General features: G+C 43.7%; 2 protein-coding genes across 5 annotated transcripts; one reads left to right on the forward strand and one right to left on the reverse strand.

Annotated features, from left to right (window-relative positions):
• Positions 1-1,529: 1,529 nt before the first annotated feature.
• LOC101166729 (remodeling and spacing factor 1) lies at positions 1,530-14,037 on the reverse strand. Of its 3 annotated transcripts, none has more exons than XM_004075504.4 (18): positions 13,539-14,037; positions 10,925-11,016; positions 10,699-10,791; positions 10,423-10,628; positions 10,155-10,273; positions 9,968-10,069; positions 8,107-9,460; positions 7,829-7,997; positions 7,547-7,750; positions 5,571-5,675; positions 5,352-5,431; positions 5,230-5,278; positions 4,985-5,091; positions 4,115-4,179; positions 3,646-3,805; positions 3,360-3,571; positions 3,093-3,278; positions 1,530-3,016 (listed from the first exon to the last, which is right to left on the reverse strand). In XM_004075504.4, exons 1-18 carry the CDS (start codon positions 13,690-13,692, stop codon positions 2,289-2,291), a joined length of 4,185 nt encoding a protein of 1,394 aa, XP_004075552.2. In that variant the 5' UTR covers positions 13,693-14,037; the 3' UTR covers positions 1,530-2,288. The 3 variants fall into 3 exon arrangements, with proteins under 3 accessions (XP_004075552.2, XP_011480572.1, XP_023817158.1); XM_011482270.3 differs by having other exon boundaries at positions 7,829-8,021; XM_023961390.1 differs by lacking the exons at positions 10,699-10,791; positions 10,925-11,016; positions 13,539-14,037 and having other exon boundaries at positions 7,829-8,021; positions 10,401-10,576.
• LOC101166974 (pannexin-1) lies at positions 11,619-26,862 on the forward strand. 2 transcript variants are annotated; one of them, XM_020708072.2, is made up of 8 exons: positions 11,619-12,472; positions 17,337-17,536; positions 17,629-17,744; positions 19,522-19,706; positions 23,688-23,966; positions 24,034-24,256; positions 24,373-24,598; positions 25,854-26,862. In XM_020708072.2, the coding sequence occupies exons 2-8, from the start codon at positions 17,356-17,358 to the stop codon at positions 25,931-25,933; spliced, it is 1,290 nt and encodes a 429-aa protein (XP_020563731.1). In that variant the 5' UTR covers positions 11,619-12,472; positions 17,337-17,355; the 3' UTR covers positions 25,934-26,862. The 2 variants fall into 2 exon arrangements, with proteins under 2 accessions (XP_020563731.1, XP_011480574.1); XM_011482272.3 differs by lacking the exon at positions 11,619-12,472 and adding an exon at positions 15,357-15,496.
• Positions 26,863-27,329: the final 467 nt, after the last annotated feature.

Raw genomic sequence — 27,329 nt, forward strand, 5'->3', positions numbered from 1 at the left:
TATTTGAGCTACTTATTTTTTCGGAACGACCAGACCAAAAATGTTTCACAGTGACTGTTTGAAAACAGGATGAATAAAATCTCATCTGTTAATGTTTCCTCTACGCGTTTGGTTTCTCTGAACACAAACCTCAACTATTTCTGCTTCAATTTTGTTTTGTTCATCTAAAACTTCCAATTATATCCAGCCTTGTCAGTATTTACACCCTTGACTGTATATGAGAACTGGACTGAGTGACTCCTCCCCCCTGGCGTTCCAAACAGGAAGTACCTGCTGGCTCCAAGAAGACAAAATCCCCTAGACTTCTAGACTTCAACCATTCTTGTTCTTATAACCTCTTTTTTTTTTTACGTGGTCTTGCTAATCCCTTTTTTTCATGGGGGTGTGGACTCCCTACAAGCTCCGTCCTGGTTGGTGAGAGTGATTGCCATAGAAACGTTGACTCAGACCAACTCACAACTTCTGTATGGCAAACACAAAGGCAATTGAAGTGACCTGATTTGGTTGGAGACAGACGTTCGCTCATTTCTATGGCTGACGTCACACTTGCTCAGTCCAGTTCTCATATACAGTCCAGCGATTCATGCATTAATGTTAGTGAAGGTGTCATCTGTTATTTCGAAGTCAAACGTTTGTTGCCGATAGAAGTTGAAGCTGAAATGGGGGGGGGGGGGATTTGCAGATTCTCCTCTTTTGTTATTTATACAGGGGGAAAAAATGAAAAAAAATAAAAGCCTCAAGTTTTGTAGCTTCAGCTTAAACTACAGTCTCAAAGGCAAAGATCTATGGTCCTAAGGGAAATCAATTATAAGTGGGGCGCCATGACCAGTTTGAAGTGTTTTCTGTTTTTGCATTCCAAACAAACTTTGAAAACAGTGTTTTGACTTTAAAGACCCACTCCAATCATCTTTTAAACTATTCTAAAAGTGTTCCCGGTGGTCTTTTAGTTCTATTTATGCCGTTTTTAGCCATTATCTAAAAAAACTGTCGCTTTCTTGGACATAGTTTCTGCAAAGCTGCGGTAGTTTATTAGAAATTCACCTTTAAGTTGTGGGCGGGACCTCTGGCGTGGAGCAACCCCGCCCCCTCCCCCCGTTGCAGAGCAGGGCAGGGAGCTTGTGACCCGCCCAGCGTATTTTCTACGTCACAAACACGATCTTTTTCAAGCAGCTTTTTTTTTTCATCTGCTCCTGATCCACAACGACTTGAAAAAAGAAATACTCAGAAATACCATTTTGAGCTTAACTTTCTTTATATATGTCCTTCATCATCAGAAAAATGCTACAAAAACACCCAAAAAAAAAACATGATTTATCTCGGAGTGGGTCTTTAAGTTTTAGATGGCTCACGCCGAGTCCTGACTGTGACGGTTATACAGAAGCTACATAAACATGACGTGTTTGATTTGTGAACGTTTTCCTCCCCTGAGCCGTAATCACAAAAATTAAATCAAGTAAATCTTTTGTTCCCACGGGACTCAAAGTGTTAAAAAAAACCTGGCTGGTCGCCTTTTTCTTTTCTTTTTTTTCCACAGCAGGATTTCAGTCAACCGATCTCGGCGTCACTCGCAGCAGCATCTTTGCTCTTCACCTTCATGTAGAAAATATACCACTATATTTTACAAGACTAAGAACAGAACATCTATTATTTTACAAGACATGGCGCACAGGCAGAGTATGTACAGCCAGTCAAACCCTCCTCCGGATGAAGGTTCAGCAAACCCAGGAGGGGCTTCTGAAAGCGAACACTTTGGATCCAAAACGGCCTTTTTTTGGTTCGGATGCTACTGAATGAACTGCTGCCGGGGTATGTCAGTGTGAAGGGGCGGGGCTCTGGGAATTGTAGTTTTTGGTGGATTTAAAAAAAACTAAAACTTCAGCATCCCTTCAGCTAACAGGACTGAGGGCAAAGCTCCAGATTTTCTGCTTCGTCCGTCCTTTCTGGGCCGATGTGAGTCAAAGTGTTCGATTTCTGGACCCCCCCCCCAGGATGTTAGTAAGTGCTATGAGAACGAGGAGGCGCTTTAGGATGAACAGAACACAAACTGTCGGCATCGGTGGGGTTTCAACTGAATCTACTGTTGAGTAAAACCATCAGAGGGAGGGGTGACCGGGCGGTTTGGTCCAGACGGCTGGGTGTGGGGGGGTGTTCTGCAGCCGTGAGGTTCTTGAGGGAAGAACGGCAATCTACCACAATGCAACAGTAATGAAGAAGCGAGACGAAGAAGAGCTCCACCTTCGATGGTGGAAGAAAACGCTCAAGAAGCGAGGGTCGTTGACACGCCGCCATCATGACCGCGGACTGTTCTGCACAGAGTTTACCGAGTCCGTCTGACCTTCCTCCTCCTCCTCCTCCTCCGGATGCCAGGGGCCGTTGTGCCTGCTCTGCCTGTCTGAAGCTAAACTGTCTCTGGGCACAGAAAGGCTGCCGCTCCCAGGCTTCTGCAGGCCTCTGGAGGTCTGATGTTCGTTTGGAGACGGGCTCTGGCCCCTCCCCCTTTCCTGAGAGTCGCTGTCGTGTCTGGCATCTGACGTTCTCTCCCCCCCTGAAGGCTTTTTGGTCTTCCGTCTTACATCCTCGTCATCATCCTCTTCGTCATCAGAGTCGATGCGGTTGAGTCTTTTTCGGATGGGCCGATCCTCTTCGGACGAGGATTCCGAATCCTCAGACTCCTCCTCCTCCTCGTCTGTTGAAGGCCGCCGTTTCTTCAGCATCTGGGCGAGCCGTCTGCGCCGCTGCTGGTACAGAATCTCCCTCCTCCTACCCCGGCCCATCTTCTCCAGGTCCTCCTCTTCCTCGTCCTTCCTCAATCTACTCCTTCTGTCCTTGATGGACACTTTTTCTAAATGTCTCCTCCTCCGTTGCTGCCCTCTATCTTCATCATGTTTGTATCTTCTCCTCTTCTCTATTGTCCTGCTTTTCCTGAACTCCTTCTCCCTTCTCCTCCCGATCAGCTTCCTGTCTTCGTCGTCTTCCTCATAATCATCTTCCTCCGATTCTTTGGAAGAAAGGAATGCTGCATGAAAGAGAGATGACACGTGAGTCAGAGAACGCCACGCACTTCAGACACAGGATGGCGTTTGGCCGCTCACAGTCGCTGTAGTCGCTGGAGAGCGCCTCCTTGCGTGTTCGAGCTTTGCTTTTCTTCTCGTCTGCGGAGACCCTGGAGCTGTCAGACGACTCGGACGTCTCTCTGTAGTTGACCTGCTGGTGTTGGCCCCGCCTCAGGCCCCGCCTTTGGTGGTCGCTGTCGCTCAAGTCACTGTACTGATCCGAGTCTGTTTTGAAAGCGCGAGCAAACGTTTCACTTTTCCGCGGTTCGGGTTTCATTTTTCGACCTCCGAACATGTTGAGCTTACCCATGACCTCCTCGCTTTCTTCCTCTGAGCGCCTCAACTGCCGCTTCCTGCCCCTGCGCCGGGCCCTCCCCGGTTTCTGCCTGGGCACTCCCTTTAGAGCTCTCCTGGGTTTGGTCCCTTTGTCCCAGCTCCCTCCATCGCTGCCCATGTCCTCCTCCTCCTCCTCCTCCTCATCGTCATCAGGCCCTGATGCGCCACATTCCTCCTCCGAGCTGCAGGAGGAACAGAGGGAGTGAGGCGACCGATAGAGAGACGAAGGAGCAGGGAGAAGTCTTTGACGGCTGACCTGTTGCTCAGCATGAACTCGTCTTCGCTCTCTGCCGCCGTGCTGTCGCTCTCCAGGTCGTTCAGTCTCCTCCTTCGCTTGCTCCTGGCTGCCCGGGTCTGGCTCCTGATTGGCCGCTCCACGTCCTCAGACAAGATGGAGGCGATGTCTTTACCTGCTCCTGCATCAAAGGAGAACGCTCAAACTCAACCCAACAAGAAGACATTGATGCCTTCCTATTTCTGTAACCTACAGATCACACATAAACTTTTTTTTATCAGTCGGTTCTAACACCGGGCCTTTAGACTACCGTAACCCTTCCACCGTTTGCACAATGACCATCATTCCAGCGATTCTGTGGAGGAGAAAAGCGGCTTCATGCCGTCCAGCTGATTCACGGTGATGGTGTAAACGGTCAATGAGTTAAGTGTGTCAAAAAGCGTGTGTCATTTAGATTTTACTGGCAGCATCTCCGATGGGAACCACTCACCTCCACAGAGATCGCCAAAGTCCTCCTCAATGGCCTCATCGATGGCGTCATCAAAATCGTCAAACCTGAAAGCGGAGCAGCTGCGTTTATGGAAAACAACTTCCCAGTAGTTTTTTTTAATTATGATTATGCCTTTTTTAGCCCAAAAGAAACTGTTGATTTCTAGGACATATTTTCTGCAGAACGGCAGGAGTTTATTAGAAATTTGCCTCTGAGCTGTGGATCGGACCATTGGATAGGAGCAACCCCGCCCCCTTTCCTGCTGCTGTAAGCTCTCCATTTACGCATTCTCCTGCTAGCTTAGTGTCTCACAACTTCAAGCTACCATTACCGGCGTAAAAAAAAGAGGTGAGCAATATCGGAGCTATTCAGTAGTACGCCTTAGATCCAGATTCCAGCTCAGACGAGGAAAACAGAGACGTGGATCTGTTTGTCTGACAGTGGATGCATCAGAATGGAGCAGAGCAGGGAGCTTGGGAACAAAAATAATTTCTATGTTATAAATACGATTTTTTTTTCATCTGCTCCTGATTAACAACGATTCGAATAAAAAAATATTTAAATGCAGTTTTAAGCTCAAATTTCTTACTATTTGTCCTCCATCACCAGAAAAATGCCACAAGATCATGTTAAAAAAAACACACCAAAAAAACATTTCCGTTGGAGTAGGTATTTACATTCTGCTGGTTTTATGTTAAATAATAGACTTTGCTGTTTTCAGTTCCGTCTATACAGTTTAGTTTATGCAAATTAAACGTTGAAACTAAATAGAACAAATAAACAAATAGAAAGGATTCCGTAAAGAAACTTTAGATTGTAGAGATTTAGACTTAGAAAAATACTGAACTCTTCATCATCCATCACACCCACCTGTAGCTGATGTGCTTCCTGGTTCTGGTTGATCTCCTCCCCAGATTTTTGCTCTTTTTGCAGTCCTTCTTTTTTGTAGCCTTCTCTTCTTCCTCCTTGTCTTCCTCCTGAGAAACAAAGACATGTTTGTTAAACTGTTAAAGATCTAATGTTTTGCGGTTGACTTTGTTCTATTTTTATCAATAATAACCACAGCCGGCATGTTTTTCCATGGATAATTTAATGGCGTAAATAGAAGTTCTCACAGGAATGATGTTCTCCACGCTGATCCCCACGTAGACGAGCCGCTCCCTCCTGCACAGACGGAGGCGCTCGTCATTTTCAGAGTTTATCCAGACGGCAGCACTTATCATTTACGAGTGTTTACCTCCGCTCTGCCCTCTCCCGTTTCTTCAGAGCGCTGTCCAGGTTCTGCAGCTGCTCCTCCAGTTTCTCGCACAGCAGCTTCTGTAAAGACGGGAACCGAAAGTCCGTCACACGGGCGAGGAAACGTCCTTTAAAAAGGACAGTCAGCGGCGTACGTGGTGGTCTTTCAGGCGCCTTTCTTTCCAAATAAACTTTTTAAGTTTTATTTAATTGGGCTCACGTGTTGGCAGGGTGGGCAGAACCACTCCCCGTCTGGGATCAGCATGACCGGCGGCCGCAAACAGGCCGTGTGGTATCCGCTGTCGCAGGAGTCGCACAGCAGGATCTGACAACACACAAGCGGTTAAATGGCAGATCATCTAAGATCAGCTGTTCATTCCCATCATTTATGTGACTGCATTAACCCGGGGAAAGATAAAAACAAGGTAAAGTGAGAAAAACAAGCGCTGTCAGTAACTTTTCTCTGCTTTTCGTTTTCCGTGTAAACAGATTTGGCTTGATATCATATTTGAACAATGGTGTAATCCTAGTCGACCATTAAAAATGTCTGAACACTTGAGAATCCCGTGTTTTGAGGAGTCGTGGCACTTCAGTCTCCTCCCACATCCTCAAAAAATCCACTCTAATCATTTATTGATCTATTGTAAAAGCTTTTCCAGTGGTCTTTTAATTATGATTATGCTGTTTTTGAGCCAAACTGTTTCTAGAGTGGCAGTAAATGTCTCCATCTTCTCTGAGTTACTGCCATAAAGCGGCAAAATTTGCCTCTGAGTTGTGGGCAGGACTGTCGGTGTGGATCAAGCCTGCCCCATTTCCTGTCTTCTATCTGTTTACATGCTCTCCGCTAACTTACAGCCACACACAACCCCAACCTAGCATTAGCCGTGCAAGAACAAATGCCGAGCAGCATTGGAGCTATCCAGTGGCGGTCTGTGCATTTCAGAGAGGAGCCTTCATATTTCCTCCACCAAAAAAAAAAATCCTCCTCATTAATAATAACTATTTTATGACTTTTCCACGAAAAAAATCCTTCATCACATCCACAGCTTCCAGAGCAAATCCAAAGGCTTTGGGTTGAGGCTGAAGCAAACATGCAGGTTTCTGCCCGTCAACAAGTTCTCCAGTTGAAGATGTCAAAACGTGGATTCTGTTCTTTTGAGGGGATTTTTGCTGGAGCAGCTGAGTCAGCTAAACTAATGCTCTGAATCAGACCGTAAATCCAGATGAGTGGAAGGATGTTAGGGCCGAAGAGCAGGATAAAAGCAAGTTTAAGCTTTAGTTCACCCTCCATTATGGTTTGGAGGAGGCCGCATGGGGCTCTGCAACTTTATTTCAACAAAACGCAGCGGCTGACGCTCAGATCCTGAAGGTTGCTGGTTTCCCTTCCTTCAGTACGTGTTTCAGTCCCGATCAGATTGATTTGGCCCTATTTCCATTCCAAATCATTAGATTTTGAGACTGTTGATACAAAGTCCCGATCAGATGCACATTAAAAATTTGAACAAATTTAATAAACAGATCCAGCTTTTCTTCTTTTGTATTAACCTTCTTTTATCATTTAACACTTAAAACAGTGAACTTCTGTGAAGTAACTTGAGCAAAAAACAGTGCAGCTATCAACTAGAAAACAAAGTTAACTATTAACTTGTAAAAATAGGTCAATTGTCATTGAGGAAGGTTTGGTGACTGCAGCTTTAGGATCTTCAGAACTATTGAACATATTTTTATCTTTATAAAAAATGAAAAAATGACTTTCTTTTGGAATCATTGTAGCATAAATATGATGATGTAGCTCATATCAATGGAACCATTTATTAGTTTTTGAGAGTCTTTTTTTTCTAGAGCTTGCTTTTTGCGAGGCCATCTCACCATTTAATTCTCATTAAAACTTATTTTGAAATCTTATTTTTTAAATGCCTTTGTTTGTAGAGAATCTGGTTGTCAGTTTTAAATGTTTATTGAAAGAATAGTTGAGCCCGGAAGCCTGAATCCGTGACTATCTTGCCAACTTTACTAAATTGTTTTTGTGCGCCTCCTGCTCAAACTACTCAGACATAATATATACCTGATCCCTAATCAGGATGCAGAATCTGATTTTGTTCAGGTCTGAAGCCACGTCAGATTTCTGATCACGCGATGGGATCGGGATCTTTCCACACGGCAGCACTCGTGCCGCACGGCGCCGTGACTGCTCACCAGCTCGGGATGGTTGGGCAGGCCACAGTGGGAGCAGCAGTCCTCGCTGGGGATCTCCGTGGATTTACAGGATTCTACCTCTGAGTCGCTCCGTCCTTCACCTCCATCTTTCCGCCCTCTGCTCGCCATCGCTTCGTCATCGTTCAGTTTGCGCCGTTTCGTGCGAATGTTTGACCATCGGGGCCGTCTGTGTCGCCGTTTTCCCTTTAAAAAGAAAAAAAAGTGTTTTGAAAAATGAACAAACTGAGTTTATTCAACACTTCATCATTTCTATCTCATTACCCTGAGTTTTCTAACTTCCCCGACGAGTTTTCTGTTTTCCTTTGAAGCTGAGATCTGCTCCTCTTCATCCTCCTCCTCTTCTGCCTCATCTTCATCCCCGACTCTGGCGGGTAAAGCCTGTTTAGTCTGGGGTTTCTTTCTCTGGCTCTCGGTAACCTTCGAGCTTGGCCTACAGGTTGGCAAAGAAGATGATCTTCAAGAAAAAAAAAAGGTGTACATGGGATGAATTTATGAAACTACATGCAGCCATGATTCAAATGAAGTTGATTCTCTGATACCTGCATATCCTGGCAGATCTCCTAAGCAGCCTCCCCTCTTCCTGCTCCTTCTGCGCGTCTTTTTCCTGCCCTTTTCCTCGCTTCCCCCTTAACTTGTTCCTGCGGTGTGGAGGAATCTTGATTTTCAGCCGGATCCCTTCTTTCTGGAGCTCAGAGGATGCTTCCTCCAAAGGACAGCGCTCCTGCTCTGATCCAGACCCGAGACTTCTCTTCCCCTTCGCCGGGCCTGAAAACCCACCGTTCACCCCTTTCTCTTCCTGCTCTGTTTTACTGGGTTTTTCTGTCTTCTGAGGCGACGCATATCTGTCAGATTCTGTGCAAACTTGACTTGAATTGCCTGAGGGCTTTTCTGGCTCCTCCGTTTGTAAGTCTCTTTCCGGACCTTCTTTTCTCGTGTCTTTCAAACCGTGATCCTTCTGCTGATGGCTGTTCTGTCCAGCCTTTTCAAACTCCTCCTCTGTTGTTTCTTCTGTCGCTTCTTGACTCGGCTCCTCCACCTTCAGCCTTTTGGTTTCTCCTGTGGGCTGACAGAGTGACGAGGCACCAGCAGGATCTACTTTTATGTCCGTAACTTCAGGGAGTTTGTCGACTTTTAAAGACTGTGGCGCTTTGCACGACTGAGACTCGCTCATTTCATGAGGAGGAAAGGCGCTGGAAGCCGGCTCTATTTCTGCAGGCACCTTCCGTACGAGCACAGACTGCCGACTCACTTCCTTCTCCTCCTTCACAGCCCTGCTAGGTTCTAAGCTTGGCCCGTTTTGCTCTTGCCTCTCGGAACCGGAGGCTCTGTGAAGCTCAGAGGGGCTGCGGATGACTCCGATGTGACCGATGACCCCAATGACACCATTCTGCCCTTCTTTGTAGGGCTGGAAAAGAGGTGCTCTCCCATTGGTCAGTTCTGGAGCCGCAGAATTGGCGAGCTGATGTTGTTGAGTAGCAGCCGGCCCACATACAGGAGCGACAGAGTTCAGGAAGTTCCCCTCTCTTCCATGACTGTCTTTACTCTGGATGACTGCAGGGTTACAAACAATTATACTGCTGCTGTTACTGTTAATGTGATTGGTGTGGAAGCTGTCTGCAAGCTTCAGGTCCCTCTTCTTGAGCGGTATTTTGGCCTGCAGGTTGCTCCTGACAGCGGCACGCTCCGCCTCCTCGTCCACGTTCAGTTTTGTCACACTGGAGGCCGTGACGACAGACACTGCGTTTTTGGCAACGTCTCTTGGTTCCGGTTTGATGGCGGTGATTGTGCTCACGCGGTTATCAAAGACAGACTTTTTGTTGTCCGTCTTCTCCTCCTTCACCTCATTTTCGCGGTTTTCCTGCTCGATCACCTGCATCTGCTCCTGCTTCAACTCTGCAAAAACAAACGGCTGAACCGTCACATTCCAACAAAGAGGACTGAGGTGGTTTGTGGGGGACACTCTGTGGGGGGATGGTCTGTGGGGGAAAGGAAAGTCTGAGGGGGACACAACTATCTGGAGACACAATTAGTAGGGGACAATCTGTGTTTGTGAACAGCCTGTGTTGGGGGACAGTCTCTGTTGGGGGACAGCCTGGATTGGTGCGTTGGGGTACAGTCTCTGTTTGTGTGTTGCGGGACAGTCTGTGTTGGGGGACAATCTGGGTTGGGGGACTGAAAATGTTGGGGGACAGTCAGTGTTGACAGACAGTCAGTGTTGGGGGACGATATGTGTTGGTGTGTTGGGGGACAGTCTGGGTTGGTGTGTTAGGAGACAGTCTGTGTGGGTGTGTTGGGGGCCCGGCTATGTTTGGGGACAGTCTGCGATTTAAAAACACAAATTCTTGGATGATGTCCTTTGTTTCAGTTTAAATCTTTTCCTGGACCAGGACAGTCAAATACCTTGTTTTATGGGTTTCTTTTCCATATCGTGGTCCATCTTTATCTTGTCAGTTTGCTCTGTAGTGTTGCTGGATTTGGCGTCCTTTATTTCATTGGCTTCACCTGCAAAGTAAATCAGAAACGCAAACACAGTTGGACCGTACGTTCAAGTTGGTCTGAGTCCGCCATGCTTGACAGACAGGCATACCTGTGCCTTTCCCTGTAGGGCTGGTGCTCCTGGATTCAGCCAGATTCTGCTCCTGGTTCTGGTTTGGTTCAACCTGAGTCTTCAGCAGCTCCAGAGCCTCGGCGAGGTCGTTACGAGTCCTGAGAAGACAGTTTTTCAATCAGCCTGTAGTGTAATTAAAAGCGTAACTGGAGAAAAAAACATCCAGAAATGTATTTACAAATGTTGCTGAATCTGGCTGAGGCACCTGTGCTGCCTGTCACTGACCAGACTAAGAGAAGGGTGCTACCTGACGATGCACCTCCAGGTGGACCCATCCAGATCGTCCTGCTCCTCCGTGTACAGCCGGATGTTCTGCTCCTGATCCAGCTGCATCCAGTACAACAAACCCTGCCGGTCCCGACCAACGGGCTGCAGTCGCATCTTCTCTGGATCCTCGTCGTTGATCATCATCTTGAACTTGAGGTTATCGTCAAACTGACACTCGCAGAGATACTGCGGGGCACAGAGGAGGACGGTCAACGTGAATGCAGTAGTTTTCAGACTCCTTCGTGTGGAGACGTACCTTCAGGATGCTCGATTTGCACTCCATTGACATCTCCTGGTAACCTTTCTGCTCCAGCTCCCACGCCCACGTGCTGTTCAGCTCTTGGCAAACCTGCACCACACAGAAACTCTCTGAATCTGCGTTGTTTGTTTGTTTTTCCTCACAAATACACATTTTTGGAAAGCAGACATTGCTTCAAGAAAACTAGACTTTTACACATCAACTGCTTCTTAAATTTCCTCACCTTAGCCAGGTATTTCTCCCAGCGGTCAGTGGTCACAGACTTCCCTAGTTTTCTGAGCAGCTTCACATGGAGATCCACGAGAGGTTTGGAAACTGTAAAAAAAAAAAAAAAAAGTGACAGTTACAGCAAATGTTCATCTTTTCTTATATCTTGTCTTATCTCCAGTTGTTTAAGTTACAGGAGGTGAAGAATTACCTTCTCATTCATGAACAAATCTGGATCTAGAGATGTGTCATGTCAGATAATCAACTTTTTTTCATAATTAGGCATCCTATTGACTGCTTTTCCATGGATCTTTGGGAAGAGTACAGTCCATGGACAATGTTTCTAAAACCTTTCATTGTAACTGAGTCCTTCCTGTATTCCTTATCTGATCTGTATTTTTTTACAACAGCTGGAGATGATACTATTTGTCTGGTAAGATAGTTGGCTACCAGATTGCAGGCAAAATCATAATGATTTTGTTTATATACCTTTATTATTGGGTGGGTTCTGCAACCTTTAGCACTAAAAGATCATTTGGTCAAGTTTCTTACTGACCAAAACCCACAGAGAGCCACCAAGTCCTCTCCTAAAAACAACACTTTTTTCATGTTTCCGTGTCTGTTTATTTATACTTTTATAAAATTTAGCTTTTACTTTTTTTTTTTTTTTTACAATTATTGAAATATAATTGTTATATGTCTCAATATAAAACATCTTTTTTCACAGTAGCATATACAGGTTCCGTTAAAAGTAGAATACAACCTGAGCCCTCAGTTCTCAGTCGTCTACCATCTCCTCTCTCACAGTGGATCTAAACAACGGGAATGCTGGGTAGGAAACTGTTAGTGAGAGAATGGAAGGGCCCTTTGACTCCATCCCTTACCCACTGGCAGACCTCTCTGGGTCAACTTGCAGCAGATGACTTCAACAGTAAATGGTCTCACTATATTGAACACAGGTCAACGACATCGCCAGCTCTAGAAACCAGAAAGGGCTAACTGTCAAGTGTCTTTTCTAATTTTCTTTTGTTTTTGTTTGGTAGGTTGAAAGTTATGGGGTTGGTGGGTTTTTTCCACAGTGAACTGCATCTCAGTTCCGTATTCTGTCTTTGTGTGGAATATTGTAATTTTGTCTTTAAAAATGAATAAAGTTTAAGTCATAAAAAAATAAAATACAACCTGTTTCAAATCAGATCCTCCTGCTGCAACAGATTTACTTGAAATTAACGTGCAAGAGGATCAAGTCTAGATCTATCTATCTATAATGTTGAAAATAGAAAACTTAATTAACTAAAACTCTTCAACCAAAGGGATAGAAGAAGCGCTTGTGGCTCCGGAGCCTCAGAATGCAGACCCCCCCTGCGTTGGACTGAAACATGTTTACATCTTCATTTTAGAAGAAAAAAAATTCAACTTGAACAGCAGGAAATGGAATAAATCAAGAGACTTTCAGGCTTGGAAAACAAAAACATATAAAAACACTAATGAGAATCTCATTCGTGACGCCGTTTAGGAACATTTCAGTTAGCAAAAAACGTTTTTTTGTTTTTTCTTATATCTCTAGGTAAGTACTAAAGTTTCCCAAATGGACTTGTTTATTGAATCTAAATCAGTTAAAGACTTGTTTTTGTTTTTGTTTGTAAATTAAGAGGAATGTCAGTGAAAGTGCGAGGCCGTCCATGAACGCATCGGCCGCTACGGTTAACTTCATTCTGGGGGCTAATAAGGAGCTAACCCAGCACTTAAAGTAACTTGTAAAGAGAAGAGACACGCGGGCTGAGTTTGATAAAAACATAATCTATAAAAATGTGTTGGTGATAAAAATTTAAAGTCGTAAATTAGCTGCAATTCTCCAGGGATGTACTTTAGCGAATTCCAAAACCAATCCTTGAAGCTAACTAGCTAGCAGACTAAAGCGCATGCGCAAACTTGCCTGCAACTCTGCCAGAAAAAAATATCTCATCTTTTGTTTTGGACGAACATCGCTCGTGGCTCTGGTTTGACAGTCCTAAAACAGCCCGAACACGTAACAAATGCAATCCTAGCGGAGTGGACTCAGAGACACCGGTGCCGTTCGGGGTTTGTGAGGCAAGGCCGGTGAAAAATTACACCTGACAACACTCCGGAGCTAACCGGTTGCCTGTGTGTGGTCACTCGGTGGAGCATCATGGCTCCCACATCAAGTTTAAAAGATCGATGCCAGCCTTGACAGCGCTATCGGCGGCCTGTCACTCAAGCGAGCCCCCAGAAGGAGACCGTGTCAGGCACCATACCCACGCTTGCGCTCGCGCGGCTAAAACTCTTTAACAACAACAGCCTCCAAAGTGCGAAATTCTGGGAGGGCTAGCTCCGTGTTAGCGACCATGCCAATAGTGTCTCAATAAGAACTCTGACCTAAACTGCCCGAACCGTGTGGACCGGTTCTGCTGCGGGCCACAGCATATGCCACCGCTGGCTGTGGAGCGTAAAAGCTAGAGGCACACAGAAGATGCTGCTCTGCCGGCTTAAACACGGCACTACGATCTCCATCATGACGATGATGGTGGCCCCGCCGTTTCCTCCCGGTCTCAAGTGTCGCAGCTTTGTACCACTTCTTCGACCCTCCAACACCATCACCGCGGATCTCTCACCTGCCGTAGTGTCGCGCAGATACCGTTCCAACTGCGGGAAAGTCATCTCGGGGAGATCCAGTGCCGGTCCGTACCGCTCCAGGAACGAGCAGACCTCCGCAAAGCTCGGGCAGAGCGGCGGGCCGGAGCTCCTCACCACCGCCGGAGCAGCCATCTTTCCAGGCGGAGAGAAATGAGAGGGGAGGGCCGCCTGCTCGGATGCGACTGTTCGGGTGAAATGAATGGAGGGAGTGAAGGAGCTAATGACGTCAAGGTGATGGAGAAGGAGACGAACAGCTTCCGGGAATTTTTCACAATAAAAGCTTTGTGCAGAATTCTGTATGTAATAGTGTAATAACAAAACATAAACAATATGTTAACAACAAACCCTCAAATAGATGTGACTTAAAATAGGGGAAGCATGTGTCTGATCCTTAAGTATGTAATAACAATATTTGTTTTGCTTTTCTTAAAATTTTAATTTTATTTTCCTTTTCTACCTAAAAACGTGCACTACTAAATATGTAAACATTTTGTTTTTATATTAACTCTTGTTCTGTATTTGTTTATTCTAATTGTAATTACTCATTGTTTTTAGTAATTCACTGCATGTTAAGCCATCTTCTTTCATATTTAACTGTTTAATAAAGACGTAATAACAACAAAGCTTTTAAAGCTATTTTAAGGAAATAATCTCATACATGGGTTATCCAACTGTTTAACGAATTCTATTTTATATTAAATTAGTAGTTTACAATCTCTGGCGATTTTTATCACGGAAAATTGTGTAATCATATCTTCCGAACAATTTTTAGCTAAACATTTATTATCCACAAATTCCACCATATCCTGTATCAAAGAAGTGCCCGATTCTTTAAATTTGATCGAGTTAGCCCTCGTGCAGAAACACCATCAACTTGTTCAATACTTTTTTTACTCCGGATAGTTTTAATCAAAACTTGGGTCAATGGAGATTTGTTAATCTACACGCAAACGTGCTCCACTAGTCTTCTTTCTCTTTCGGCTTTTCCCATCAGGGGTCGCCACAGCGAACGAGTCGCATGGTATACACAATATATTCACGTTGAAACGGTCCACGGTTTTGGTATTTTAATTTGTAAAAATTGAGATTTTTTGTTTCCTTTCTCTGTTTTTTTGCCAGGTTGTTTAAGAAGGTGCTGCGTTTAAAGACAACTGGAAATGTAGGAAAATACACAATTACTTAGGAAAAATAATTTTGATATTTACAGCAATTTTTAAGTCAACCATTCAAGTTTTCACAGATTTTTGTTCTAAGTTAATAACAACTGTTACAACTCCGATCATGTTTCAACTCTGGCAATATTGATCAATATGATGAAGCTATCAAAAAAAATATTAAATAGGAATTATGACTAGGTTGATAAAATCGAGCAATAATATTGATCTGATTTTTTGAACCCAAAAAAGACAATTTGGATCGATTAAATGAACAGATTAATTATAAAGTTTATTTGTTTTGCTTTATTTTTGGGTCAGATAGAAACAAAACTTATCAGTTAGCTTCAACGGTTACAAACTTACAATTCTACTATTGAAATGGTTACTTTGTTAAAAATGTAGGTATGAAAAAAGGTTTCCTTAGCCAAATGAGTTATCTTATTTAGGTATTTAAACAAACTTAAAACCTTTTTATCTTTATACAGTCTTCCCGTCGTCCACTATCCTTGCAATTTGTCTCCAGCACTTTCTGAACACCCGCTAAAGCTGTAAATTCCAAGATCTAAATGTTGTCTCAAACGCATTCGATTTTCTGTGCGGAAGTGGTTTTTAGATGTACCGGAAGAGGCGTGGCTTAGAGTGTTTTCCAAAGTTGTTGTTCCTCGCTCTCATAACGTTGAACAGCGCTCCCTAAAAGTAGCCGGATCTTGTTGCTGGAACCTCCGTCCCTTTTATATCACAGCCATGAACATTTAAATTATTATTGACAGGAACAGCAGGTACGTCCCGCCTCAACTTTCAGTTTTTCATCCGACTTTATGACTTGGTTAATAAATGACCTGTACCGTTTTTCTGCTACTCGGTTGCCTTTCTTTTGTTTATAAATCTAATCATGCTAAAGTCCTAGCGTACATATATGGTTTCTCGATATTATATACTATACGTATTTTTTATTTTATTTGCTACTTTAGTGGAACAAAGACCCTTGACTGTTCGTGTAGTTGTAATGACTAATTAAAGCCCTAAAGTTATTTAGCAGCAGCAATGATTTAAGCTAAACAAGTTGCTCGATTTACGATTATCGAGGTAGAACTTACTAGAATTTATATTTCTTTAATAATTCTGTTCTGATTTGAATAATCTTTAATAATTCTTTTATCATTATTTTTTTGAATTGTTTTAAAACTTGTTTGCAACCTGCAGGTTTTGTAATTGACGATTAAACGTTTTTTCTAAAAAAAAATTGATTAAACTATTAAAATTATATAAAAAAAATACTTAGGATTGATTTTATGTTTTTGATGTTGGTGTTAATATTAAAACACACTTTTAACAATTTATAAAATTAATAGGGCTGTGTTTAAAAGTATTTTCTCATTCATACTAATTTATAATATCATTTACACACTTATTGTATTTTTGTGCCTTCAATGTTGTTGTTTTAAATGTTTTAATACATAAAACAATATTTTTTCATTTAAATTAGTAGTTAAGCTAAAGCTATTTTTCCATACTAAGCAAAAATCTCTATGAGGTAAATTTGAAATAAATGTGAAAACATTAGATCAATTCATAACTTGAGCAATTGGATTAAGGCTTAAAAATATGACAAATGTTGACTTTTTAAAGAGCTTTTCCTGCTATAAAACCCTGCAGTGGTTTTTAGACTGTTTTGATCACAACTTCTACAGTTTTTTTTAAACTATAAACATGGGACAGGTCGGCTTTTTTCTTCAAGTTGCTAATTCACGTGACACTAGATAATTGGATTTGTCTTAAAGATCTTAACGCTGTAAATGTGGTTTATTTTTCCAAATTTCTTTTAGCTTTTATTTTTATGTTTAAGCTTAATATTGTTCCTACTCCTCTGTGTATCTTTTGCTGTTTGACCTCCATCATAACCGTAAATTCAGCGTTATAGATCTGGCTGTAGAGGCAATCGTGTTTTTAGTAAGGGGCTCCTCATTTTGTGATGGTCCTCCAGATCCGCCTCCTGCATCCTTATCGTCATGGGAACGACGTCGGATCATTTCCTTCCGTTCTCGTCCTTGATGCTCAGCTTCTCAATCGGAGCTGCTTTTCTGCTCTCAGCAGTTGCAGCTTCTTATCCTGGATCGCTTTGCAATTCGAACTAGTCTAAATCAGAAAACTTTAATTAAAAAATAATAAAAACATACTGTTTTCATGGATTGAATACCTTTTTTATTTTTATGGTAGCAGTGCATGGATTGTTGACACCACTTTACTGATTGTTTTTTGAATCAATTTGATTAAATTTCACAAGAATCTGGATTTTTATGTTTTGATTTAATGTAAAATTGCCTAATTTGTTGAGATTTTAAACCACATTTCTTTGGTTATTTGCAATAAACAAAGGCGGGGCCTGTGTCTGTGAAATTACTAGTAGTTAAATTAAAAATGAGGGGCCATTTGCACCTTAAAAAAGACAAAAAATAGTGTTAAGAAAAATAGACAAGTAGGGTAAGTACCCAGACCCAACCAACCGATAAAACATTTTTTTTATACTTGCAATTTTACCCCTAAAATTCCCTTTTTGACCCTCCCTGTTCAAATGAAGTGAGTCTGAAAAGCTCAGAGGAAATGGTCTTTCATGTGCAGATAAGGGCGCTGCTAAAAGATGGCCATCGCTCACGTGGCGACGGAATACGTGTTCTCCGACTTTCTGCTGAAGGAGCCGAACAAGCCTCAGTACCGCAGCGTCCGCACCGAGCTGGCCATGGACAAGATGGTGACCTGCGTGGTGGTGGGGCTGCCGCTGCTCTTCATCTCACTGGCCTTCGCTCAGGAAGTCTCTGTAGGTGAGTCGGAGCGCTCCCGTCGCACCATCAGCCGGAGCTTTTCTTCAGAACGAGCTCTTCGGTTGAGTTTTGTCTGCCTCCTCTCCTCTCAGGCACCCAGATCAGCTGTTTCGCTCCGAGCAACTTCTCCTGGAGGCAGGCGGCTTATGTCGACTCCTTCTGCTGGGCAGCCGTTCACTCACACACTCTACCTCTGTGGCTGCACAAGGTACACAAACACACAACAAAAAAGGTGATGCAACAACTTGGGTGTGTGGTTATGTATGAGTTTAATGTCTGTAGTATGACACTAAGCTAAATTTAGACCTTTTGTGTAGTATATTATTTATTAAAAAGTCATCTTTCAGATATCCACGGCTCGGCAGTATCCGCAACGTGACTTTAGGGTGTGGTGATCTTGGGATTTTGTAACCACGGGTATGAGCGCTGCTTTACATTTCTGCATTCCAGAAGGAAGGATGTTCCTTCAAAAAAATTAACAAACAATAAAAAAAAATATTTATTTTATGATAGCTCCATCTGATGCCTACCTGAAATGTTGAAGGTTGAGGCTTTTACTGTTAATTTCTACTTTTTGGCGTTTGGAAAGAGATTTATTCTTATTTCCTGCTGGATTCAAACCTTCAGCTGCTGTAAATCTGCCCGTAAAACCTCAGAACTGAGGCAGATTCATAAAGAAGAGTGGCTCACGTTCGCTTGAATAACCTTCAGATATCAGTTTACCTATTCAAATGTTCAGAATGAATCAAACATCCTCACATTCGCTAATCGTTACTACAGAAAGCCAGCATTTGTCATGCAAATGCATACTCTCTGCTTTTCCTGGTAGAAATCCAGTTTCCTTGATCTGCTATCATCTTCAGACACCAGCAGGTTTCTTTTTACTCTGATAGTTAAAGAATGCTTTAGAAAGCTGATTTTAACCAGAATCACTTTGTAAATGGAGATTTTACAGCCTTTTAATACTTCTTTATAAGCTACAGTTTCAATTTCCTCCACAAATGATCTATGAGTTTCTTGGTTTTACACATTTTGTGTACAACAACAGTTTGGAAGTACATTTTTGATTCAAATTCTGTCAAGAAACACTGGAATTCAGTTCCAGATCTGTGGAACATAGAAGCTGAACGCAGCTCCTCCATGTTTAGGTTTGAGTCTAGGAACTGACAGCAGACCGGATCCAGATGACCGGGGAGGTCTGGCTTGGACAAACTGGGTCAGGAGGTCAATCGGGTATTTTAGTGCTAAATAGGGCTGCACGATATGAGGAAAACTCGCGATATGGGATATTTAAGATTAATATTGCGATAACGGTATAATTTGCGGTATACAAAAAAATAACAAAATAAACAAAAACATCATTCCCATTTCATTGCAACAGTTTAAAAATTATACTCCAAATGACCCTCGTCGACATAGGAGACAAACATCTAACATAATAGGCCTCCATCCGATTGGTCAACAAGGTGAAGGCGTCCAGTGCTAAACCATTCAAAATTATAAACCAGCAACAGAAGCTTTTGGTCTATTTTCAGAGTGTTCTTTTAATTATGATAATGCCATTTGTTTTTCTAACTTAAACTTATCTACAGCTTGTTGTTTGGGGTTTTTTTTATTTGTATTTTTTAAACTCTTGGCTCTCACCATTGACTGTACTGACTGTGGCTACTGATTGGTCAGGTTATAACTTGAACAACTTAAACTACTTTCGTGGGAAAAAAGAGGAATATCAAGAATATGTTAAAAAAGATTATCAGATCAAGAATGGTTCTTCTGACCAATAGTATGACTTAGTAATAGCTGTTGATCTTCTACAGAAGTCTATGGGATTTTGGATTCTTGGAGCCACTTCCTGTTTGAAACGTCGGGGGGGGGTGTCACTCAGTCCAGTTCTGTTATACAGTCAATGGTTCTCACCTGAAGACTTTTCTCCTCCAGACCTGTGTGTGGATTAAAAAAGTGTTGCTCCTCGACTGACTTTGCAGTTCTTCCCCTACATCCTGCTGCTGGTGGCGATGCTGATGTACACCCCGGCGCTGTTCTGGAGGTTTTTTGCGGCCCCCATCCTGCAGTCAGACCTGGGCTTCATCATGGAGGAGCTGGACAGGTGTTATAACCGAGCGGTCACTCTGGCCAAACGGGTTGCAGCGCTTCACCTCTCTGCAGACAGGTACAGCTTCTCAACATCTCGTCTGTTTACTTCTGTTCTACCGCGGAACCATAAGAAAAACAAAACCTGCAATAAAATCAAACCAAATTTCATAAAAGGACATTTTCTCTAAGTTCTGAGTGAAGTATTAATCATACTTTTTTAAAAACTTTTTCTATGGATTTTACTTCTTTAAATTCTTTATGAAAAATAGTTAAATATTAAGTTAGTTGAAGTTAGATAAATTCGTATCATCAGCAAATAATACATCCTTCGGCATTTAAAGACCTTTAACAAAATCATTCATATAAAATGTTAACAGTACTGGCCTAGGAACAGATCCCTTTAAAAAAAATACTTAACCGTGGAGAACACACAGGAAACCGCGGAGAACGCACAGGGAACCGCGGAGAACACACAGGAAACTGTGGAGAACGCACAGGGAACCGCGGAGAACACACAGGGAACCGTGGAGAACGCACAGGGAACCGTGGAGAACGCACAGGGAACCGTGGAGAACGCACAGGGAACCGCGGAGAACACACAGGGAACCGCGGAGAACTCACAGGGAACCGTGGAGAACTCACAGGGAACCGTGGAGAACGCACAGGGAACCGTGGAGAACGCACAGGGAACCGTGGAGAACGCACAGGGAACCGCGGAGAACACACAGGGAACCGCGGAGAACACACATGGAACCGTGGAGAACTCACAGGGAACCGTGGAGAACTCACAGGGAACCGTGGAGAACGCACAGGGAACCGTGGAGAACACACAGGAAACCGTGGAGAACGCACAGGGAACCGTGGAGAACACACAGGGAACCGTGGAGAACGCACAGGAAACTGTGGAGAACACACAGGAAACCGTGCAGAACGCACAGGGAACCGCGGAGAACGCACAGGGAACCGTGGAGAACACACAGGGAACCGTGGAGAACATACAGGGAACCGTGGAGAACTCACAGGGAACCGCGGAGAACACACAGGAAACTGTGGAGAACACACAGGAAACCGTGGAGAACGCACAGGGAACCGTGGAGAACACACAGGGAACCGCGGAGAACGCACAGGGAACCGCGGAGAACACACAGGGAACCGTGGAGAACACACAGGGAAACGCGGAGAACACACAGGGAACCGTGGAAAACGCAAAGGGGACCGTGGAGAACGCACAGGGAACCGTGGAGAACGCACAGGGAACCGCGGAGAACACACAGGGAACCGTGGAAAACGCAAAGGGGACCGTGGAGAACGCACAGGGAACCGTGGAGAACTCACAGGGAACCGTGGAGAACACACAGGGAACCGTGGAGAACTCACAGGGAACCGTGGAGAACACACAGGAAACCGCGGAGAACGCACAGGGAACCGTGGAGAACACACAGGGAACCGCGGAGAACGCACAGGGAACCGTGGAGAACGCACAGGGAACCGTGGAGAACACACAGGGAACCGTGGAGAACGCACAGGGAACCGTGGAGAACACACAGGGAACCGTGGAGAACTCACATGGAACCGTGGAGAACACACAGGGAACCGCGGAGAACTCACAGGGAACCGCGGAGAACGCACAGGGAACCGTGGAGAACGCACAGGAAACCGTGGAGAACGCACAGGAAACCGTGGAGAACGCACAGGGAACCGTGGAGAACGCACAGGAAACCGTGGAGAACACACAGGAAACCGTGGAGAACACACAGGGAACCGTGGAGAACACACAGGAAACCGTGGAGAACACACAGGAAACCGTGGAGAACACACAGGGAACCGTGGAGAACACACAGGGAACCGTTGAGAACACACAGGGAACCGCGGAGAACACACATGGAACCGTGGAGAACTCACAGGGAACCGTGGAGAACGCACAGGGAACCGTGGAGAACGCACAGGGAACCGTGGAGAACTCACAGGGAACCGTGGAGAACACACAGGAAACCGTGGAGAACACACAGGGAACCGTGGAGAACACACAGGGAACCGTGGAGAACACACAGGGAACCGTTGAGAACACACAGGGAACCGCGGAGAACACACATGGAACCGTGGAGAACTCACAGGGAACCGCGGAGAACACACAGGAAACCGCGGAGAACACACAGGAAACCGCGGAGAACACACAGGAAACCGCGGAGAACGCACAGGGAACCGCGGAGAACACACAGGAAACCGCGGAGAACACACAGGGAACTGCGGAGAACACACAGTATGAAACTTGTCTGCAGTTTCTTTTTCCTTCAGTTTTTTATTGTCATTTTTGTTTTTTTGTCCATTTCTATTTTTTATTTTTAGTCTTTTTTTTTGGCTGCTGTTAATTGTTGCTTCCTAAAATGAATAAACCATTAAAAAAAACTTTGAAAGCTCAGCGGAAAACTGTTCTTGGTTTTCCCGGGTTAAAGAAGCTTTAAAAGGCCTTTAAAAGTCTAATATTTTGTTTTTCTAAAGCTGTTCTGACACGTTTCTCTGCACAGCAGATACATTTCCATTTGTTGGTTTTACGATAAAATGGCAGAAATTCTCTCATCATTTTTGCTCTGGATATCTGCAGCTTAGTAACGTCTGTGTTTCATCAGGTTGTATGAAGTCAGTTTGTTTTTTATGTAGAAATGCAGGCTTCAGCGTGTCGCACAAACCCTTTTTCACAGGTGGAAGTTGAAGCTCTATAATTACACCTGGAAACTCCCTAGAATTCTTCATCACATCTGGACCGAATCCCATTGCAGGATAAATACAAAAGGGTTTCACCTGATTGGAGCTTTGCTGTGCTGTGCGTCGTCACGAGTTTGAACACCCCCGCCCCCCCAATGAATGTGGAAGTTGAGCTGACTACAGATGGAGATCAGTCTTCACTTTGCTCATTTATTCCTCGTCACTTGTGGCATTTTCAGCTGCATGGTAATCGCAACAGCAGAACAAACAGACCTGACGACTTCAACTTTATTTAGAAAGAACCTTTTAAGCATAAACAAAATATCAAAGAGTTTAAAAAAAGATTAAAAAGTTAAAGGATTTTAAGTAAAAGTTTAGACGTTGAGCTGATTCATTTCTGTTTTTCTTGTTATTTGCTGCATAAATATAAGGAGGTACAGCTAATAAATAATAAATCCAGGAACAGAGAGAAAACTAAGTTGTGATCTGAATTGGAAGTGTTTTATCTGTACGGACATCTTGGACTCGCCCGCTCTAGTCTGGCCTTGAACGCCCTGCGGGTTCGGGTCTGGCTACTCCTCGAATAAAAGAGGGGCGCTCTAAATCTGGATCAGAAAGGGCTTCCTCCGTAAAACTGAATCCAGACCACGTCCAAAACCTCCAGGTTTTCTTGTTTGTTCGTTTTTTTGCTGTGGACTGCTGGAAGTGGATACTTGCTGAACTGCACTTTAATCCCTAAGGCTGATTTGGGCTGTGCCCAGATTCCAGGGCTGCGATCTTCCTGGGCTGCATTTGTGGGCTGCTGACGTCACAGCGCCGCCACAAGTGCTGTCCAAAGTCAACGACTCCTTCAAATGCGGCTGACGAATGCTTCTTTTTCCCCGATTTCAAGGATTGGTATCCTTCTGTGCTCTCCATATCCCAAGATGCATTGCGGCCGAACCCAGAAATTTTCTGGCGGTCTGTGAAGCGGGACCTGGAGTTGGAGATAATGACACCTTTTTAAAATGACACTTCCAAGATTAAAAGTTGGTGGTGCAGTGAATAGTGAAGACATTTGGACACAATTGTTTAGGCCGCCGTTTCCCTGAAAGCCTCCGACCGTCTTCACTGAGCATGTGCAGAAATGGAGTCTCTGTGGGAAGAGCACAGGTTCACCCGACTGTTTGTCTTTAAACCCCCAACTCTCCTTTAGATTAAACATTTTCAAGTGTCTCGATTCCCACAATGCACCAGGTGCAGACAGGAGGATGTAAAATCTTTTTTCCCCTTTTCTTTTGAGGAGGATATACTTTTGTGACATCACAGGATATTGGCAGAACGGCGTTAACTCTGCTCCTCCTTCTGTGGTCAGCGACCCCACTGAGGGCTGCTTCAATTACCCGCTGGTGGAGAAGTTTCTGATGACCAAGCGCTTCTCGCGGCGGCTGCTGTTCTACTACCTGCTGTGCCGCGGCCTGACGCTGGTCACCCTGCTGTGCGCCTGCATCTACATGGGGTACTACTACAGCCTGGCCTCCGTCAAAGACGACTTTGACTGCAAGCTGCGGGTGGGGCTGCTGGAATCCGACCCCACCGTTCCGGAAAAGGTCCAGTGTAAACTCATCGCCGTGGGCGTCTTCTCTCTGCTGAGGTACGTTCTGCTGTTCCTTTGATCCCCTCCACGCCAAACCGCAGTGGGTGGATTTGTCTCCTTCCAGTCTGGTCAACCTGGTGGTGTTCGCTGCGCTGATGCCGGTGGTGGTCTTCGCCGGGCTGCGGCCGCTCCTCTTCCGGGAGCACGCCAAGTTCCTGGAGATCTACCAGTCCCTCCCCACTGTGGGCGTCCTGCCCCCCCCCAACGGACAGTGTGACGACCTCTCCATGTACCTGCTCTTCCTGGAGGAGAACCTCAGCGAGTTGAAGTCCTACAAGTACATTAAAGTAAGTGGAAGCATCAGAAAGTCTCCCAACAGAAGCTGGAATGGTAACACGTTCCTTCCTCCTCCTCCTCCTCCTCCTCCTCCTCCTCCTCCTCCTCCTCGCCACGTGTCCTGCAGGTGTTGGAGATGTTGAGGAGGCGTGGAGAGTGCTCCGGGGAAAACTTCGACACCATGGGCCTGCTGCAGACGCTCTGCCCCGTTAAAATGGAACAGGTGGACGGGAAGAAACCTCAGACCACCGCAGAGAAACTGGATGAAACCAAAATAAACCTGACTGATGGAAACGCTGAGAAAAACCTCCACGCTCCAAATCCAACCTCCGAAAACGAAACAGAGATGAAAGGTCAGTGCGTTTAATCCTAATCTGAAGACCTTCTGGAGTTCTCTGCATTATTTTCTGATAAGATCATGTGCAGATCCAGTTACTGGGTTTCTCTTCCTATTTTTAATTCAGTCAAGGAAATGTGTAAAAAACATTAAACCCCGATAAAAAGAGAAAATATCACCAAAGTCACAAAAGGTTTTAGAAAATAGAATTTCTCCTAATTCTATAACATTCATAACGTCTTTTGAACCTTTTTAAATCCATTTTATCTTTTCTTGGATGTATTTTCTAGGTTCACACAAATAAAAAAGACTCAATCGTTCTGAATCAAGTTCTTTACTTTTACACTTGAGTTTATATAGAAATGCAATTGTTTCAAAGTAAGAGTTAGTTCATATTTTCCTCTGGTATTTATTTATTTATAGTGTTTAGTGGAATTCAGGTTTACGTTAATCTAGCATTTGAATAAATCCAATTCATCTGTAGGTATTCAGTTTTATGGATTCAAGGAGTTTTTATTGCTATTTTCAGTGAACAGAGCAGTTTCACAGACGAGGAACTTGCTGCGGTGCTAATGTGCCGCATCAAACACTTAAGAACGAAAAATAACACAAAGGTCAGAACAATAAATAGAAGTACAATATTGCAAACGGAGGATGAAGACCAGAAATAACAATTTTTTGATAAAAATCTTTAAATCTTTGATTTTTTAAAATCTATTCTTTTTGTTTGGATACATTAATAAGATATTAAGGTTATGTCTGGATTCCCCCCCAACCCCTACATAGTCCACTCTATAGTGCGTTTTTCATTTTGCAGTGCTGTCTAAATCTACAATTCCAAAATCCAGTGCCCTAGAAATTTCCCAGAAGTCTCTGCGGAAAACCAGTGTGCATCGTTGCTCACTAGTTCGGCGAATATAGACCACAATGCATTGCGTCTGAACATTTTTACCAAAAAAATGTATTCACATGTATTTTTTTGAAAAACCATCAACGTTTTATCTTCAGAAGGCAGTGGAGTCATAAATAATTGTCGCAAAACGCTCATATTAATTAGATTTTAACTTTGTGAAATCGATGACGTCATATCTGCCTTTAAAAAAAAAAAAAGTAGTGAGCGTGGTGTCCAAATTGCTTTTAAAATTCACTGCACTACATAGTGCCGCACTATATAGTTTTATAGTAGTTAGGGGTTAGGGGGGGAATTTGGACACAACCACAGATTTGGATGAATTGTGACTGAAAATCCATGAGATGCTTTTATTTTTTAGAGCTCAGCCCGTTGTTGGCGAAGGAAGTGACGGACAGCAGAGCAGGAGAGGGCGGGACCCTTCGGCAGCGGGCGATGTGATTGGCTGCTGACGTTGCAACTTAAATGGATAGATGAAATCATGGAGATGGCTAAAGTATTTCAAAGATGCTTTTGTGTTTAGATCCGCGCTCACAGCTCCGTCGAAGAGAAACAAAAGATGTGTGGAAATGTTCATGTTTACACGGCTGTTAGGGTTTTTTTTGTTTAGATATATTTTTTTAAGGATGAGACAATCTCACCATAGCTGTTCATGAAAACGGAACTCCAAGCGGTGGATGAGCTGCTCCACTTTAGATGAGAAACCTTTTTTACAGCTTCTGCCATCTGAACTCCTTCAGAGTAAAAGCAGCAGCTCTGTCAGAAAAGCACTGACTGGACGGGCTTCTCCTTATTTGTGTTTGTTTTTTTTTTTGTGTGCAGTTTTTCCATTTTTGCTGTCTTCGTGGCAGACTTGACTTTTTGTAATCTGACACGTCCTGACATATTTCATATTATTGTGAAGGGCTGATGACGTGACAGGAAACCGTGCCTCAATGTTTTGGTTCTGATTCTGAAAAATGTGGATTGTTTCTCAAAAGTTAGACCTGCTGAATGTTTTCTTAAAGGTGCAAACACACTTCTGCTGACGGGACGAACAAAAAAGTGGTGTTGAATGTACATTTGAAATAACTGGAGTCAAAAAGCTTTAGTCAGAAACAGACTTCAGGAACGAACGCTAGTTTTTACGGAATGACTCTTCTGTCCAGCGTACGAGCATCTATTCGCCGCGGTACGACTTTCTCCTTGTTGCTGCTCGTGTTTGTGAAAGGTTGATCTTTTTTCTGTGATGGCGTTCTTCGTCTGCTCCTTCTGAGCCAACTGACAACAAGCAGCGCCGCAAACTTTGTCTTTTGATCAGTTTGTGCTTGAGGATTTATTTGTGATTGTTGTTTTGTCTGAATTTGCCAAAATAAACGTTGTGAACAGATTTTAGGAGTTGTGTGATTTTATGATGTCTGACTGACAAGTTGACCTCCAAATCCACCCCCAGACGTTCAACTTTACCAACTTTACTCAACTCGACTCATCTTAACTCAACTGAGATCGACTCGACACGACTCAACTCAGCCTGACCTGACCTGACCTGACCTGACCCAACTTGACTTGTCTTCACTTCACCTAACTTGGCCTAGCTTAATATTACTCAACTTTTTTGTAACATGAATTTACATAATGTAACTTTACTTTCGTAAACGTACTTAATTTTTTATAAAAGTACATAAGCAAATGTACTTTAGCAGGTGCAACAAATTTTTGTCTATTGATTTTTCAGCTTAATTTTGCTTTTTTAACATTTAAAAATATACCATACTTATGTTTGTTTTTTTCTATACCCACATTTTTTTCATAAAGTAATCTGTATCTTCAATATTATGTTGGTAAAATACAAATAAAA

The sequence above is a fragment of the Oryzias latipes genome, chromosome 13 (assembly GCF_002234675.1).
Source record: "Oryzias latipes chromosome 13, ASM223467v1".
In the NCBI taxonomy this organism is placed as follows: domain Eukaryota; kingdom Metazoa; phylum Chordata; class Actinopteri; order Beloniformes; family Adrianichthyidae; genus Oryzias; species Oryzias latipes.

Excerpts from the sequence above, each read along its gene's own strand:
- LOC101166729 (XM_011482270.3), bottom strand. The coding sequence starts at position 13,692 with ATGGCTGCTCCGGCGGTGGTGAGGAGCTCCGGCCCGCCGCTCTGCCCG. Across the intron at positions 8,022-8,106 it reads AGATCTGCCAGGATATGCAG|ATCATCTTCTTTGCCAACCT; the intron begins GTATCAGAGAAT and ends TTTTTCTTGAAG. Across the intron at positions 5,432-5,570 it reads TCTGCCCACCCTGCCAACAC|AAGCTGCTGTGCGAGAAACT; the intron begins GTGAGCCCAATT and ends CCGTCTTTACAG.
- LOC101166974 (XM_020708072.2), top strand. The coding sequence starts at position 17,356 with ATGGCCATCGCTCACGTGGCGACGGAATACGTGTTCTCCGACTTTCTG. Across the intron at positions 17,537-17,628 it reads CGCTCAGGAAGTCTCTGTAG|GCACCCAGATCAGCTGTTTC; the intron begins GTGAGTCGGAGC and ends CTCTCCTCTCAG. Across the intron at positions 17,745-19,521 it reads TACCTCTGTGGCTGCACAAG|TTCTTCCCCTACATCCTGCT; the intron begins GTACACAAACAC and ends CTGACTTTGCAG.